The sequence below is a fragment of the Chelonia mydas genome, chromosome 2, assembly GCF_015237465.2.
Source record: "Chelonia mydas isolate rCheMyd1 chromosome 2, rCheMyd1.pri.v2, whole genome shotgun sequence".
Lineage (NCBI taxonomy): Eukaryota > Metazoa > Chordata > Testudines > Cheloniidae > Chelonia > Chelonia mydas.
Window position 1 is genome coordinate 89,238,864 of NC_057850.1, and position 13,395 is coordinate 89,252,258.

General features: G+C 39.7%; 1 protein-coding gene across 1 annotated transcript in view; it reads left to right on the forward strand.

Moving 5' to 3' along the window:
* The window catches only part of LOC102929707 (centrosomal protein of 192 kDa), a 207,766-nt gene that overhangs the window by 6,188 nt on the left and 188,183 nt on the right, over positions 1–13,395 (forward strand). Inside the window, exons 4-9 of the mRNA XM_043538822.1 lie at positions 198–409; positions 2,615–2,713; positions 4,122–4,262; positions 4,629–4,786; positions 5,603–5,753; positions 9,036–9,223. Of these exons, the coding sequence (XP_043394757.1) occupies positions 198–409; positions 2,615–2,713; positions 4,122–4,262; positions 4,629–4,786; positions 5,603–5,753; positions 9,036–9,223 (949 nt within the window). The remainder of the gene's footprint in view (positions 1–197; positions 410–2,614; positions 2,714–4,121; positions 4,263–4,628; positions 4,787–5,602; positions 5,754–9,035; positions 9,224–13,395) is intronic.

The following is a 13,395-nucleotide window of genomic DNA, read 5'->3' on the forward strand; positions in this document are numbered from 1 at the left end:
AACCAGTATAGTTACACTGGTGCTGAAGGTGTCTGTAGGCAAGCCGTTAGGGATTTTTAAGATGAAACTCTAGACCTTGGAGCACTAGTATATGACAATTTATATGGCCACATAATTGCATCCTAAACTGGTGACTAAATAATTGATGGACGCTCAGAAGCATTTTTTTCTTTAACGATTACTGCGTTTACTTTCAGGTAAAAAGGACCACTCTGGTAGACAGTAGGACATCTGTTACAGATGTGAAGTTTGCTCCCAAGCATATGGGTCTTATGTTAGCAACCTGTTCGGCAGATGGCGTAGTGAGGATATATGAAGCTCCAGATGTTATGAATCTCAGTCAGTGGTCACTGCAGCATGAAATCTCATGTAAGCTAAGCTGCAGTTGCATTTCTTGGAATCCATCAAGGTAAGTTATACAGCATCACTTAAACAGGTTTAAAGAATGAATGGAAGAAAAGTCCAAAGATTAGTTTGTCTAAAACTTATTAATGCAGAAAAAATACAAAAGATTTTGTCAGGTCTAGAAGAAAACTTTACTAAAGACTTTGACCTAGTTTGGTTGGATCAAATCATAAGTGTCTGAGAGTTTGAGAATGAATGATAATTGTGGGGGTGGGGGAGTAGTGACCTCTACATTAAGCTTGCCTAATTTTGTTATAAAGGATTCTTGAGAGCTTTCTTTGAGAAACTCTCCTTTGTTGTTTTCAGCAGGCCGTTGATATTTAACAGGAGGAATCTGTCTGGGCTACAGAAGTCTTTTCTTTGTTTCATGAAACAGCATTCAGATTTGCCTGAGATACAGTGTTAAATATTACCATTTCCTTTCTGTCACTTGTGTTCTTCAGGAAAATGTTATAAGACTTCCCAAGTCACTGAACATTGAGGCCAGGTTGATGCTACTGCTAAAGCAGTAACACATGCTGAACAGGGAATACCCAGTGACCTGTCAAAGCGGCCTTTGGGGAAGGAGGGGAACTTAAAAGAGACGTGGTCTGGGCTCACTCCGTAAACCCTATATGGCCCCATGGGGGAAGCGGCTCCTCCATCTCTTAGGGAGGGACGGAATGGAAGACAGGATGGGTCCCTACCAGGCTACCCCTAGACCCAGTGCATGACACCAGTCTCCTCTGGGGGGGAAACACTTGGGACAAGAGTTCCCCCAACACCAGGATTGGGGCAAGGGGACACAGACAGGGCTACAGTTCCTTGGATTTTTCACCTTTGGACCTGGCAACCCACCCCTTCTTTTGAGACACTAGTCTTCTCCTGGAGACAGCGAATGTGTTTAGCTCACATAGTAGTAATCTGTGCTTCAGTACTGAAGGTTCAGGTTCAGACATTCCTGATTAATTATGTGAGGTGGAAGCTGTTAAAAGTTATACAGTTTATTTTACCTTTGACTTTACTTAAAAACACTAAGAAATTACACATCAAATTAGTAGTTAAAAATGTTATTTAGGTTGCAAAGACAAACACTTGCAAGTTAGGAAATGCCCAATTTATGATTACAACCCCAATTCTATCTCCATGTGTATTTGCATTTGTCATAAATATAAAGGGAAGGGTAACTACCTTTCTGTATACAGTGCTATAAAATCCCTCCTGGCCAGAGGCAAAACCCTTTCACCTGTAAAGGGTTAAGAAGCTAAGGTAACCTCACTGGCACCTGACCCAAAATGACCAATGAGGGGACAAGATACTTTCAAATCTTGAGTGGGGGGTGGAACAAAGGATCTATCTGGTGATGCTTTTGCTGGGAACAGATCAGGAATGCAGCCTTTCAACTCCTGTTTAGTAAGTAAGTAATCTAGCTAGAACATGCCTTAGATTTCCTTTCGTTTAATGGCTGGTAAAATAAGCTGTGCTGGATGGAATGTATATTCCTGTTTTTGTGTCTTTTTGTAACTTAAGGTTTTGCCTAGAGGGATTCTCTATGTTTTGAATCTGATTACCCTATAAGGTATTTACCATCCTGATTTTACAGAGGTGATTCTTTTATCTTTTCTTTAATTAAAATTCTTTTAAGAACCTGATTGATTTTTCATTGTTCTTAAGATCCAAGGGTTTGGTCTGTGTTCACCTGTACAAATTGGTGAGGATTCTTATCAAGCCTTCCCCAGGAAAGGGAGTATAGGGCTTGGGGGTATATTTTGGGGGAAGACGTCTCCAAGTGGGCTCTTTCCCTGTTCTTTGTTTAAAATGCTTGGTGGTGGCAGCATACGGTTCAAGGACAGGGCAAAGTTTGTACCTTGGGGAAGCTATTTAACCTAAGCTGGTAAGAATAAGCTTAGGGGGTCTTTCATGCAGGTCCCCACATCTGTACCCTAGAGTTCAGAGTGGGGAAGGAACCTTGGCAGCATTATATGATAGTCTTCAGTTTCATGCTGTTTTTTCCACAGTCTCACTCACTGAGGAGGATGGTCATTCTGGGGGACAGAATGATGGTTGCATGGCCAGCTGAAAATCTGCCATTTCTTAACTTTCGAGTGCTTGACTTTGCAATCTAATTAACATTTTTAATTTTTTAAATCTGTAATACTTAAAATAGCTTAAATTGTGTTACGCATGATAGTAATTTGTAAATATAATGGCACTTATTTTTCACTTGTAGCTCTCGAGCTCATTCTCCGATGATAGCAGTAGGAAGTGATGACAACAGTCCAAATATACTGGCTAAGGTTCAGATTTATGAATACAATGAAAACACCAGGTAAACTAAGGAATTAACCTATACAGTAGAACTTCAGAGTTACAAACTGACCAGTCAACCACACAGGTCCTTTGGAACCAGAGGTACAGGATCAGGCAGCAGCAGAAACCAAAAGAAAAAAAAAAGCAAATACAGTACTGTTAAAAGTAAACTACTAATAAAATGGAAAGCCTTTTTCTTCTGCATTGTAGAGTTTCAAAGCTGTATTAAGTTAATGTTCAGTTGCAAACTTTTGAAAGAACGACCATAACGCTTTGTTCAGAGTTACAACACATTTATGAACGGCCTCCATTCCCGAGGTGTTCGTAACTCTGAGGTTGTACTGTATAATCTTTATAATGGATTTAGAATGGCTATTTGCTGGTTTATAACAACATGGTGATTAAATAATTCTTACTATTGTGAATGGATAGAAGTATAAAATATACTTTTGAGTAATAAAACATGTACATTGTGAGAAGTTTGAAATGATGTTTGAAATACTGCCTCATTGTAGTTGCTGCATATATTCCTGTATCATGGAATGGGTAGAAGGAGAAGAATCTCAGAATGTTGGCTGATGTTGTATATCATGGTTATGGACCATGGCTAGTGGTGCCACTCCGAACACACAAACCCAATGAGTGTCGCTAGGATTTTCACGCAGAGCTCTGAGGCCCCAGTCCTGTGGCCCCAGTCCTGCAAAGATTTACTTAATGTGCTTAAAGTTAGGCATATATATATATATATAACTCTTAGCAGGATTGGGGCCAAGGTTGGTACAGTCCAATGTGCATTGTGCTTGAATACCATTTTTTAAATGCTAATATGAACAATGATTGTTACTCCATGACCTTTTAAAAAATTTATTTACATGTAAAATATTTTCAAAGTTGATGGTAGAAAATCCTGTGAATCATCAGCATTCTTTGAAATCTATTAAGAAAGCATTAGATTTGTTAAATTTATGCACTCCAGTAAGAAAATGCACAGATGTGCATATGAAACCTTAATTTTATGATAAACTATTTAATTATGTGATCACATTAGAATCCTGCTTTATTCAGTGTGCCTGTTGAATAGTGCATGAGGCAGGAAAATTCTGAGGATTCATACCTCATTCTGGGCCAGATTCTGTCTGCAATGACAGTAGAGCAAATCTAATATAATTTACTCTGATAAAGCAGAATTGGACCGTAGTACAAAAGATGCTTATTATATAGCAAATGAGGCAGACAATTGAACACAGATTACATGAATTAAAAGATATTAATTTGTAACTATAAAATTAATAATTTTTCTTTTAAATTTATATTTGATTGCTGGACCCTTCTCTGTACAGTAATTCCCTCTGTCTACTCCATTTATTTGCATCACTGGCTATGATGTCAGCACTCATCAAACGAATAACCTGTCTGTTGCTCCTCAGGAAGTATGCAAAAGCAGAAACTCTTATGACAGTCACTGATCCTGTACATGATATTTCATTTGCTCCGAACCTGGGAAGATCCTTCCATATTTTAGCTGTAGCTACCAAAGATGTTCGAATTTTCACACTGAAACCTGTAAGGTGAGCTTTTGAAGCAGATTTCTTAACATGAAAGCATATAGTTGTGTAGTCTTAGGCTAATATGCTCTGGAGATCAAACAAAACATTATCAGTACTTAATACTTTAATAAGCCTATCCAGAAAGGGTTGCTCTTAGCAGTCTATTAAAGGCAACCAATGAACTAGCACAACAAAATTTTCTTTCACCATCATTTATTATTGCTTGTTTGAGAAAATATTGTCACAAACCTTCTTGGAAAACATAGCTCCCCTTTGTTGTTGCACATTCAAGACAATTTGTATTTTCTTTGGTCAGAATTAGTAATGTTTGTTGTCTTAAAATACAGATGCATGTAGAAATTTTTACCTGCTTTTTTTTCTTAACAGGAAAGAATTGACTTCTTCTGGAGGACTAACAAAATTTGAAATTCAGATAGTAGCTCAGTTTGATAATCACAATTCCCAGGTCTGGCGAGTGAGTTGGAACATTACAGGCACAGTGCTTGCATCATCTGGTGATGATGGCTGTGTTAGACTATGGAAAGGTAAGAGTTCTGTGGGGCACAAGTTAAGCTATTTTAGGTTGCTTTGTCAATGCTGAAAGATTAAAGATTGACCTGTACTTATGGGAAAACTTAATTGTTTTCTGGAATGCAAGTTCCTTTGAATTGGTTCGTGGACTGTAAGACTTTCTATTGCTGCATGCATTTGGAAAAGAAAATAAATCTTTTGTTTGCTGGCCCTCAGAGGGCACTTGCTTTGTTTGATTTAGAATACGGTAATAGCCAACAGAACTTGTCTTCTGAATTGTTCAGTTTGTTCTAACTAAGGTAGAAGAAGTTAATGTGACCTTTTATCTCATGAACATGTCTACTGCAGTCAAGAATAAATGTGAGATGTATACAAAACTCTAAAATACCAAAGTTACAATTTCTGTCTTCGCCTGATGGCAGAAGAGTGAAAAATCTACAATCCCCAGATCCTGCTCAGGGAACAGTACAGATACTTAATCTTTAATGTGTCCAACTAATACTTTGTAATGTTATCAGTACTAACATTTTTGTATGTAATTACTTACAGGAAGGTTGAACTTTACAACTTTGTATTTTACTGATTTACTGTACAGTGGAGTTTTCAAGCTTAATAAAGAGGAAATTGCAAAAAATAGTGTGGGAAGAGAATGTCAACAGTTAAAGAGCAAGATCCTCAGCTGTCTTAAATTGTCTCCTCTGACTTTGGTGGCACTTCACTGACTTACACCAGCTGAGAATCTGTCCAAAATGTTGTAACCTTATCAAATGTTCTTGGAGATTAGGGATGGAATTAAAAACTATTTTTTTTTTTTTTTGGTGATTTTGCAGCTAATTACATGGACAACTGGAAGTGTACTGGTATACTGAAAGGTAACGGAAGTCCAGTCAATGGTAGTGCTCAGCAGGGAATGTTTAATGCTTCTCTAGGTTCAGCCAATACAAGCCTACAGAATTCATTAAATGGATCAGCTGTTGGCAGGTAGGCTAATTTATACATAGTGTATTCAAAATTCCTAGAGTCTATCTTTTGTGTACCTATTTCACTCTTAGTTTCACTCAGTTCTGATGTGTCTCTTCTGGTTTTTAGGTGTGGTAATACTTGTTTTTTATTATTGCCCTAGTGTTTTTTCCTGTTATGCTAAAATTTAGAAAAGTGCTTACTAAATTCTTTAATTTTGCATTTGTAAGGCAATCACAGATTCCAGCATATAGCAGGTACCCTTTTTCAGGGCTCTGTGTACTCTGCAGCACAATGGGACCAAATTCCACAGCAGAAATTTCCAAATTATTCAGCAAACATTATTTTATACTATCATTGTGAAATAACTTTCATTTCCATTCTTATGCAAATACAACTGTGGTTCATAGTTCAAAATATTCATTCACATAAAATTCAGTAATTATTTTTATGGCGATTATTTTTGAGGATGGGTATCTTTCCTGTGCTCTCCAGGTGGCCTGGCTCCACAACCCAAGCCTTGGCTCCCGCGATGTTGTCCAGGAGGCCCAGCTCAGAAGCTCCTTCCCTTGTGTGTACGAGGGAAGGGGGAAGCTTGTAGCCGGCTTCAGCGGGTTATCTCCCTGATTTCCCAAGTGTCGGCTGCTACTCTGCTATCCTGGCAGCCCAGCTGGCCAGCCTATGCTTCTGGCTCCTCCTTCTCTTGGCTGTAAGCTGAACTCCAGCTCTGGCCCTCAATGGAACAGTGCAGGGATCATGCACTATAACCTAATTAACTCTCCTTTGTGGGGAAAGCTAGAGAGCCAAGAGGCAGCTGCAGACCAAATCCCAGGAGGACAGGAAGACAAAAGTCAGCTGGTTGCAGCAAAAATGTTGAACTCGATATCATCTTGCAAAAATGCTGTATTCTACAGCTGTGGAATTGTAGACTCCACAGGGCCCTGACTGTGGTGGATGGGACAGTTTACACCTCTTAGAGCTATTGTTTCAGGCTCTCGGCAGACTCAGGCAGCCACCACTTCATTGATATGTTTCCAAGGTTATCTCCACAATTCTAAGGACTAGAAACATACTTTTTAAAAAAAGAGAAATGTAAGATTCTTGTTCACAATTCTGCAGCAGGGGTGAATTCCACTGTGAAGTCTACGGCCATGGAATCTCTGACTATACTGGGTCCTGTCCTTTATGATAGAGCCTTACTGTGTGAGAAAGTATTTACCTACCTATTTTGCTTTGTGATTACATTGGTTTGAAAGTTAGTGTAAAAATCATAGCTATAATGTGCTTTAGTGGATTTTAAGTTTAAAACAAAGCTTATATTAACTATTGACCAAATTGGATTGGACCACCATTAGATTGCTTTTTAGGCTGATTTTCAATGCACTGTACATTTAAGCAGCTAAGGGACAGTTAAACTATAATAAGATTTCAATCTTTGGAAAATCAAATTTATCAGAATAAGTACATCATACCACTTATGCTTTCCAAACTGTGGGTTAGTGATAAAAATAGTTTTGGAATGATTGAAACATGAAAATAAATAACTAGAAAACACTCAGTAGTGCTGTGTTCTTATTGTGCTGATAACCACGTGTGCCTAGATTTGTGATGCATTTTCCCTTCTCCATTTGTATTATGTCCTTTTTAACAGAAAACAGAGCTGATATCAACCTAACTGGAGTAACTTTGCTGTTTTGCTGCTTGTTGCATGCACACAGGAATGGAAAGAGAACTTTTTTCCCCTCCCCAACGCCGTTTGACCTCTCCCAAGACACCAGCAGCTTGATAACTACTAAACGCAATTCAAAAGGCCTTTTAAAAAATACACTGTATACCTTTTTGTACTAGCCATTGCAGTTTGACACTGTTGCAACTTCTGAAAGAAAGAAATAACTGGAGAGGGTTCTTGTTGAGACAGATTTCCACAAAAATAGGTTCTCTCCCTCCCCTCCCTCCGAGAAAGCTCATGAAACTAATGGACTAGTATATGGGTTAAGAGGATTTGTTGTCCTTAGCTGGGGTGTGAGGAGGGAAAAGACTGCTTAATGACCATTAAAGTCAATTAATTTTCATTAAAATTGTTTTGAGTGTTGATTTGTTTTCCATTTTGTAGTGTTCAGATATATAATTGATTCCTAAACATTACAGCTTTGTAATTACTTTGTAATATACTGAAACTGTTAATCTTAAAGGAATAAGAGAACAGTGTGATTTGACAACTGTACAGATAATAGCTTAAATTAGTGTGGTGTTACAAAACATTTCTTTGAAATGAAGCAAGTGCTGTCATTCTTTCTTCAGGCTCGCTAAAAATACTTTTTTCTGATATGTGCTTGTATGTTCCTGTGGTGTAATTCCAGGGCGTAGTTATGATTCCCTCTGAGCACAACATTCTGAAATTGACAGTAATCTAGAAAGCACACAAATTCAGATCAACATGCATCTTCAAATATGGATTGTCCCAGGATTTTATTAATTACTTGGCCATGCCATTCTGTAAATATTCTCAGAGCAAAAAGTAAGACAGATAATGTCTACAAATATTTTAATAGTTCTATTAAAATGCATAAATGTTACGGGTAAGTCTTAATAGAAGTTGGCAAAACAATTGCATGAAATGGCATACTCAGCATTGTGTTGAACAGAAATCTTAAGCTTGTTCTGAGGTTTCTACAGAAATATGTAAATACATACAAAGATTGTATTTAATTGAAAAAAGTAGTCCTTCCTTGTAAATGTATATTGTGATATCTAAGTATTATAAAAACAATCTCATGTTTTTACATCTGTTCTAGAAACTTGCAGTAAAATTGATCTGAGTTGGATGCAAATGCAGCATGTGTACTTGCATAATATTTAATGTCTGCCTGGTGTTGCAAATGAAGCATTATTAAAGTCTCTGTTAATAAGTTGCATGAAATTCTAGGAGAACTGTGTGCATCAAAGATGTTGATAGCTGTGTTAGAAAATCCTTTTAATTTACAAAGTAACTTGTTTCTGTATTTATGCATATTAGGAATGTATTTATAATAATCTTTTTTTATGAGGCTTTCAGTGGAAAAGAGTATACTTTAAGGAAAAAAAGAACAGTTTCCAGACTTGTTCAATCAATCTTGTTTTGAATGAGGGCCTTGATTTCTGCTGTTACGTTTCATTGGTTTTGGCATGGATATACTGAAGCTTTTTTTTTCCAACATGTCTTTTCTCCCCTTTGGTTCTCCTTGTATTTACTACTTTTCTCTTTTTCTTCTGTTTTTTTTTGTTTTTTATTTTGGTGTTTTGTTCCTGTCTTAATTGTTTCAGGTATTTCTTTCCCCCTCTGGATTCCCCACGGGCTGGATCGAGATGGTCCAGTTATGCCCAGCTCCTACCTCCTCCTCCTCTGATAGAGCACTCTTGCGATGCTGACACTGCCAACCTCCAGTATCCTCACCCAAGCAGACGATATATCTCTCAGCCTCTTAACCTTTTACCTGAGAACGAAGGGGTTTAATATACATATTTAAAATAAATCCTAAAGGGCCTTATTCAGATGCTTGTAAATGCTTCAGTTTTTGGCTGCTTTCATTTTTCACTTTTCCTCCAAAAGATTTTCAAAAATCAGGGCTTTCTTGCATGTTTTGCAAACACCACAGTATTTGGAACCTAATGTTTGTGCTTGTGCATCAAAGGGATATTAGCTCTATTGTTTTGTATCCTTTGATGAACTATGACTACACACAAGCAGCATTAACTGTGAGCTCTCTCTCTCTCTCTCTATATATATATAGAGAGAGAGGGCTGACTTTAAAGTGCCTATCTAATAGTAGGGGGGTTTTTGTATTCTGTTTATTGTGGTGGTGAGTTTGTTATACAATATATCACATTGATAAATGTGTCATCAAAGTTCAACATGCCTTCAAGAAACTGTTCTAGAGCTATAAAAGATAATGGGAATTGACATCTAAAATAAAAGAAAATATTCTTGTATATACTACAGTAGAAGTTTAATTAGGCGTGTTTGGTCACTTAAAATTTTCCACCTCATTGCATAAAATAAATTTTATAATTAGGTAGATCAATTAAACTTATTTTAAAAGATTTGTATTTGCTTTTTTTATCAAAAGGAATACTATTATGATAAAAGAGCCTTTCTGATGCAAATATCTAATCTAATACATACTTATAGTGGGGCACATGTGGGTGAATTAAGCAACTTTTTCTTCAGATGGCTTAAAACTCAAATTTAGGGTATTGTTTCCTTTAAATACATACTAACAGCCAAATCTTGTTTAAAAATAAGACAGCTTGCTGATTGTGACTACTATAGTTGAGTGACCACCAAAAGTCTTGTCTGGTACACTTTCACTGGCTTATGATATATAAAGAACTGAAAGTAAGTTTTTTTTCCCCCCCTCGTTTTTAAATTGGAAATGCAGGTTTTGTATGAAATTACATCAAAAGGGGCCAAATGTGTGAAAGGTAAGGAAGTGAGAGGGGAACTTTTTAAAATGATTGTCACTGACTTTTGTATACTCAGTGATAAGCATTTTACATCACAGATGTCTTAAGATTCAATGCCTCCTGCCCTTTCAGTTGAGGTCCAAGGCACTGATACACCTCCTCAGAGCCCCTGCTGTGTTCACGAGCAAAAGAACAGCGGACTTGGTGTTGCCATTCCCAATATCGAAGATTTTTTAAAAAGCAGAAAAAAAAGTTAGACCTTTGTGCTAAATACATAAAATGGTCCAAGCCCAATTGCTCAAAAATCAATAACAGATTATCTTTAAGACTGCAAAACAGTTGCTGTTCTACCCCTTATTTTAACATACTACAACTTTACACAAGATTTGAATTGAAATTTTCCAATATTCTGCAACACTCAAGGACATGCTTTAACAGTGTGAGAGTATTCCCATTCACTTCAGAGGGTCTGCTCCCCTTTTAAAGTTAACCACGTGCAGAAGTGTTGGTAGAATTGAGAACTGCTTGAAGTTGACTGCTTTTTGTTCTATTTTAAGTTACAGCTTCTGGTTACTGTCCTGAGAGTGAGGAGTAAAAAGCTTGTGCAGTGCGCAGTTGGGAAAAACAAACAAAACCCCAAAACACTTCTCTTTGCCCAACCAGTATTCAGTGTTACATCTTTATGATAACTGAAATGCCTGAATGTCAGAGTTTAAAGTGTGGTGTGTAAGTTAACCTTTATGATTATTTTTAAAATAAAGTATAAACATTTGAAAATGCAGGACTAAAAATGTGCACTAGAATAACGTTTTCTGTCATCTCATACTTTCAGTGTAGATGTGTATGCACAGGTGCTTGTGCAGCTATTTGGTATAATGAATTTACAAGCTCAGCTGCTGAAGCAAGAGAAGATTGTTCCACATGGCATGGGTTGTTTAAAAAAGAATTTCTACACAAACAAAGGCAGAATAACTGTAGTGAAAGAGTGAATCCAGATGATTTGTGGTGGTTGTGGATCATTGTATCCACGCAACTCTGGGTATTTTTTAAATAGCTACGCAGCATTTTCGGCAGATATCCCATGCTGAAGTGGCTCCAATCCAAATGCATTTATGAGGAAGGGTCACTGCCCCTTTTCCCCCATGCAGCAGCAGGTAGCCATATTGTAGCAGGACAGTCCCCCCCAAGTGCAAGGTTTATGCTTAGGGGAATTTTGTGCCCTAAAATGAAAAATTCTACACAAAATATTTAAAAATTAATACACTATAATCATGGCAGCTTGTTATTTTGGGAATTTATTTCAAAATACTTGTCAGCAAGTATATAACAATACAAAGTCAATGAAGGTTTTCTGACAAATAAGGTTCCTTAATAGGCATACTAATACAGAACTCTGCATAATTCATTTAAACTACCCTACAGGAACTTATTTCCGGCACCCCTCAGAAGCAGTGCAAAGGCTTGGGGGAGTTGGGGATAATGGAGTAGCTGAGGAAGAGGGAAGTAATTGCTAGGAAAGAGCCTAGGAGTGAACCTGGAGGGCTGTTAGGTGTCGATAGGAGAAGCAGGGAACCGGGTTTTTTGGGGGGAGAAGGCTTGTTAAGGACGGGGGGAGCCTCCCCTAGGCCGCCCCCCTGGCTGACCCCGTCTCTCCTATTCAGTCAGGCACATCTGCCTGTGTCCCCATGTGCCCCTGTACCCCCACTCAACCACCTCTCCTTCCTGTCCCAGTGTGTCCCTGCACCTCCCTCTCCCCATGTGTTTGTGCACCCGCACTTAGCCACCCTTCTCCCCCTATCCTCATGTGTTGCTGCACCCCCATGTACCTCTCCATCTCCCTGTATCCTTGCACTTCTACACCTCTGGCTTAATGCTGTCACCCTTCTAGCTGCTGTGCCCCCACCCCAGACTGTAACCACCCAGCAGACCTGTATGCCCCATTTTCCTGGTAACCCATGTCTCCTTACCTGGCCCCAAAAGCAGGGCGCAGTGAGGAAAGCAGCTTCTCCATGGCTGGCTGCTCTGACCCAGAGCAGACTGCTGTCTTTTCTGGTACCACAGCAGCCCCTGGTGGTCAAAAGGTGTAATTGCAGTACATCCCAGGCAGAATGTATTTCCGGGGGGCCTTAATTCTCTGTGTGTGCAGTGTCAAGGAGTAAAGTTGCTACTGCTGTCAGCACAGGTGGAATGGCCACATCACCTCAGTGCTACAGTATGGGGCTGTGGCTATGGCCTCTAACAGGGGTGGGCAAACTTTTTGGCCCAAGGGCCACATCGGGATATGGAAATTGTGTGGTGGGCCATGAATGCTCATGAAATTGGGGGTTAGGGAGCGGGAGGGGGTGAGGGTACTGGGGATGAGGGGTTGGGGAAGCAGGAGCATGTTCTGGGCTGGGACCGAGGGGTTTAGAGGGCAGGAGGGGGATCAGGGCTGGGGCAGGGGTGCAGGCTCCGGGCGGTGCTTACCTCAAGCAGCTCCCCGGAGCAGCGGCATGTTTCCCCTCTGGCTCCTAAGTGGAGGCACAGCCAGGCAGCTGTGCTTGCTGCCCCCTCCGCTGGCGCTGCCCCTACAGCTCCCATTGGCTGCGGTTCCTGGCCAATGGGAGCTGCGGGGGTGGGGCTTCGGGCAGGGGCAGCATGCAGAGTCCCCTGGCTGCCCCTACGCGTAGGAGCTGGAGGGGGCACATGCTTCTGCTTCCAGGAGCCGTGCGGAGCGGAGCAAGTCCCCGGCTGGCGCACCGGAGGGAGCAAGCCCTGGTCCCTTCTCCCCAACGGGATCTTGAGGGCTGGATTAAAATGTCTGGAGGGAGGGATGTGGCCCCTGGGCCGTAGTTTGCCCACCCTGACCTATAGTGTGTAAGAGCAGAAGGGGTGAGTGCGAGTAAGGTAGTCGATAGCGGAGACTGTGTTCTTCCAAAACTATAGTAACTTCCAAGGATAAGCTTTTTTCTCTCTTGTCCTAAATGGTATTTTGCGTGCACTTCATACGTAATGGCTGCAGAGGCTGCTTCTTATGTGAGTTGCACCTTCTCTTCTCAGTTCTCTTAGTGTTGCTTAATTTTTGAGTGTTTTGTATTAATTTAGTCCTAAAAATACGATATTCAGGTTACTGATCTAGTCCAAGAAGCACTTTCTGGTGGTACACAGAAAGTTGGCTGCTCACAGGGTGCTGGCTCTTGTTTTCAGCTAAGAGAAATTAAAGTAGAAGGAGGGGGAAATG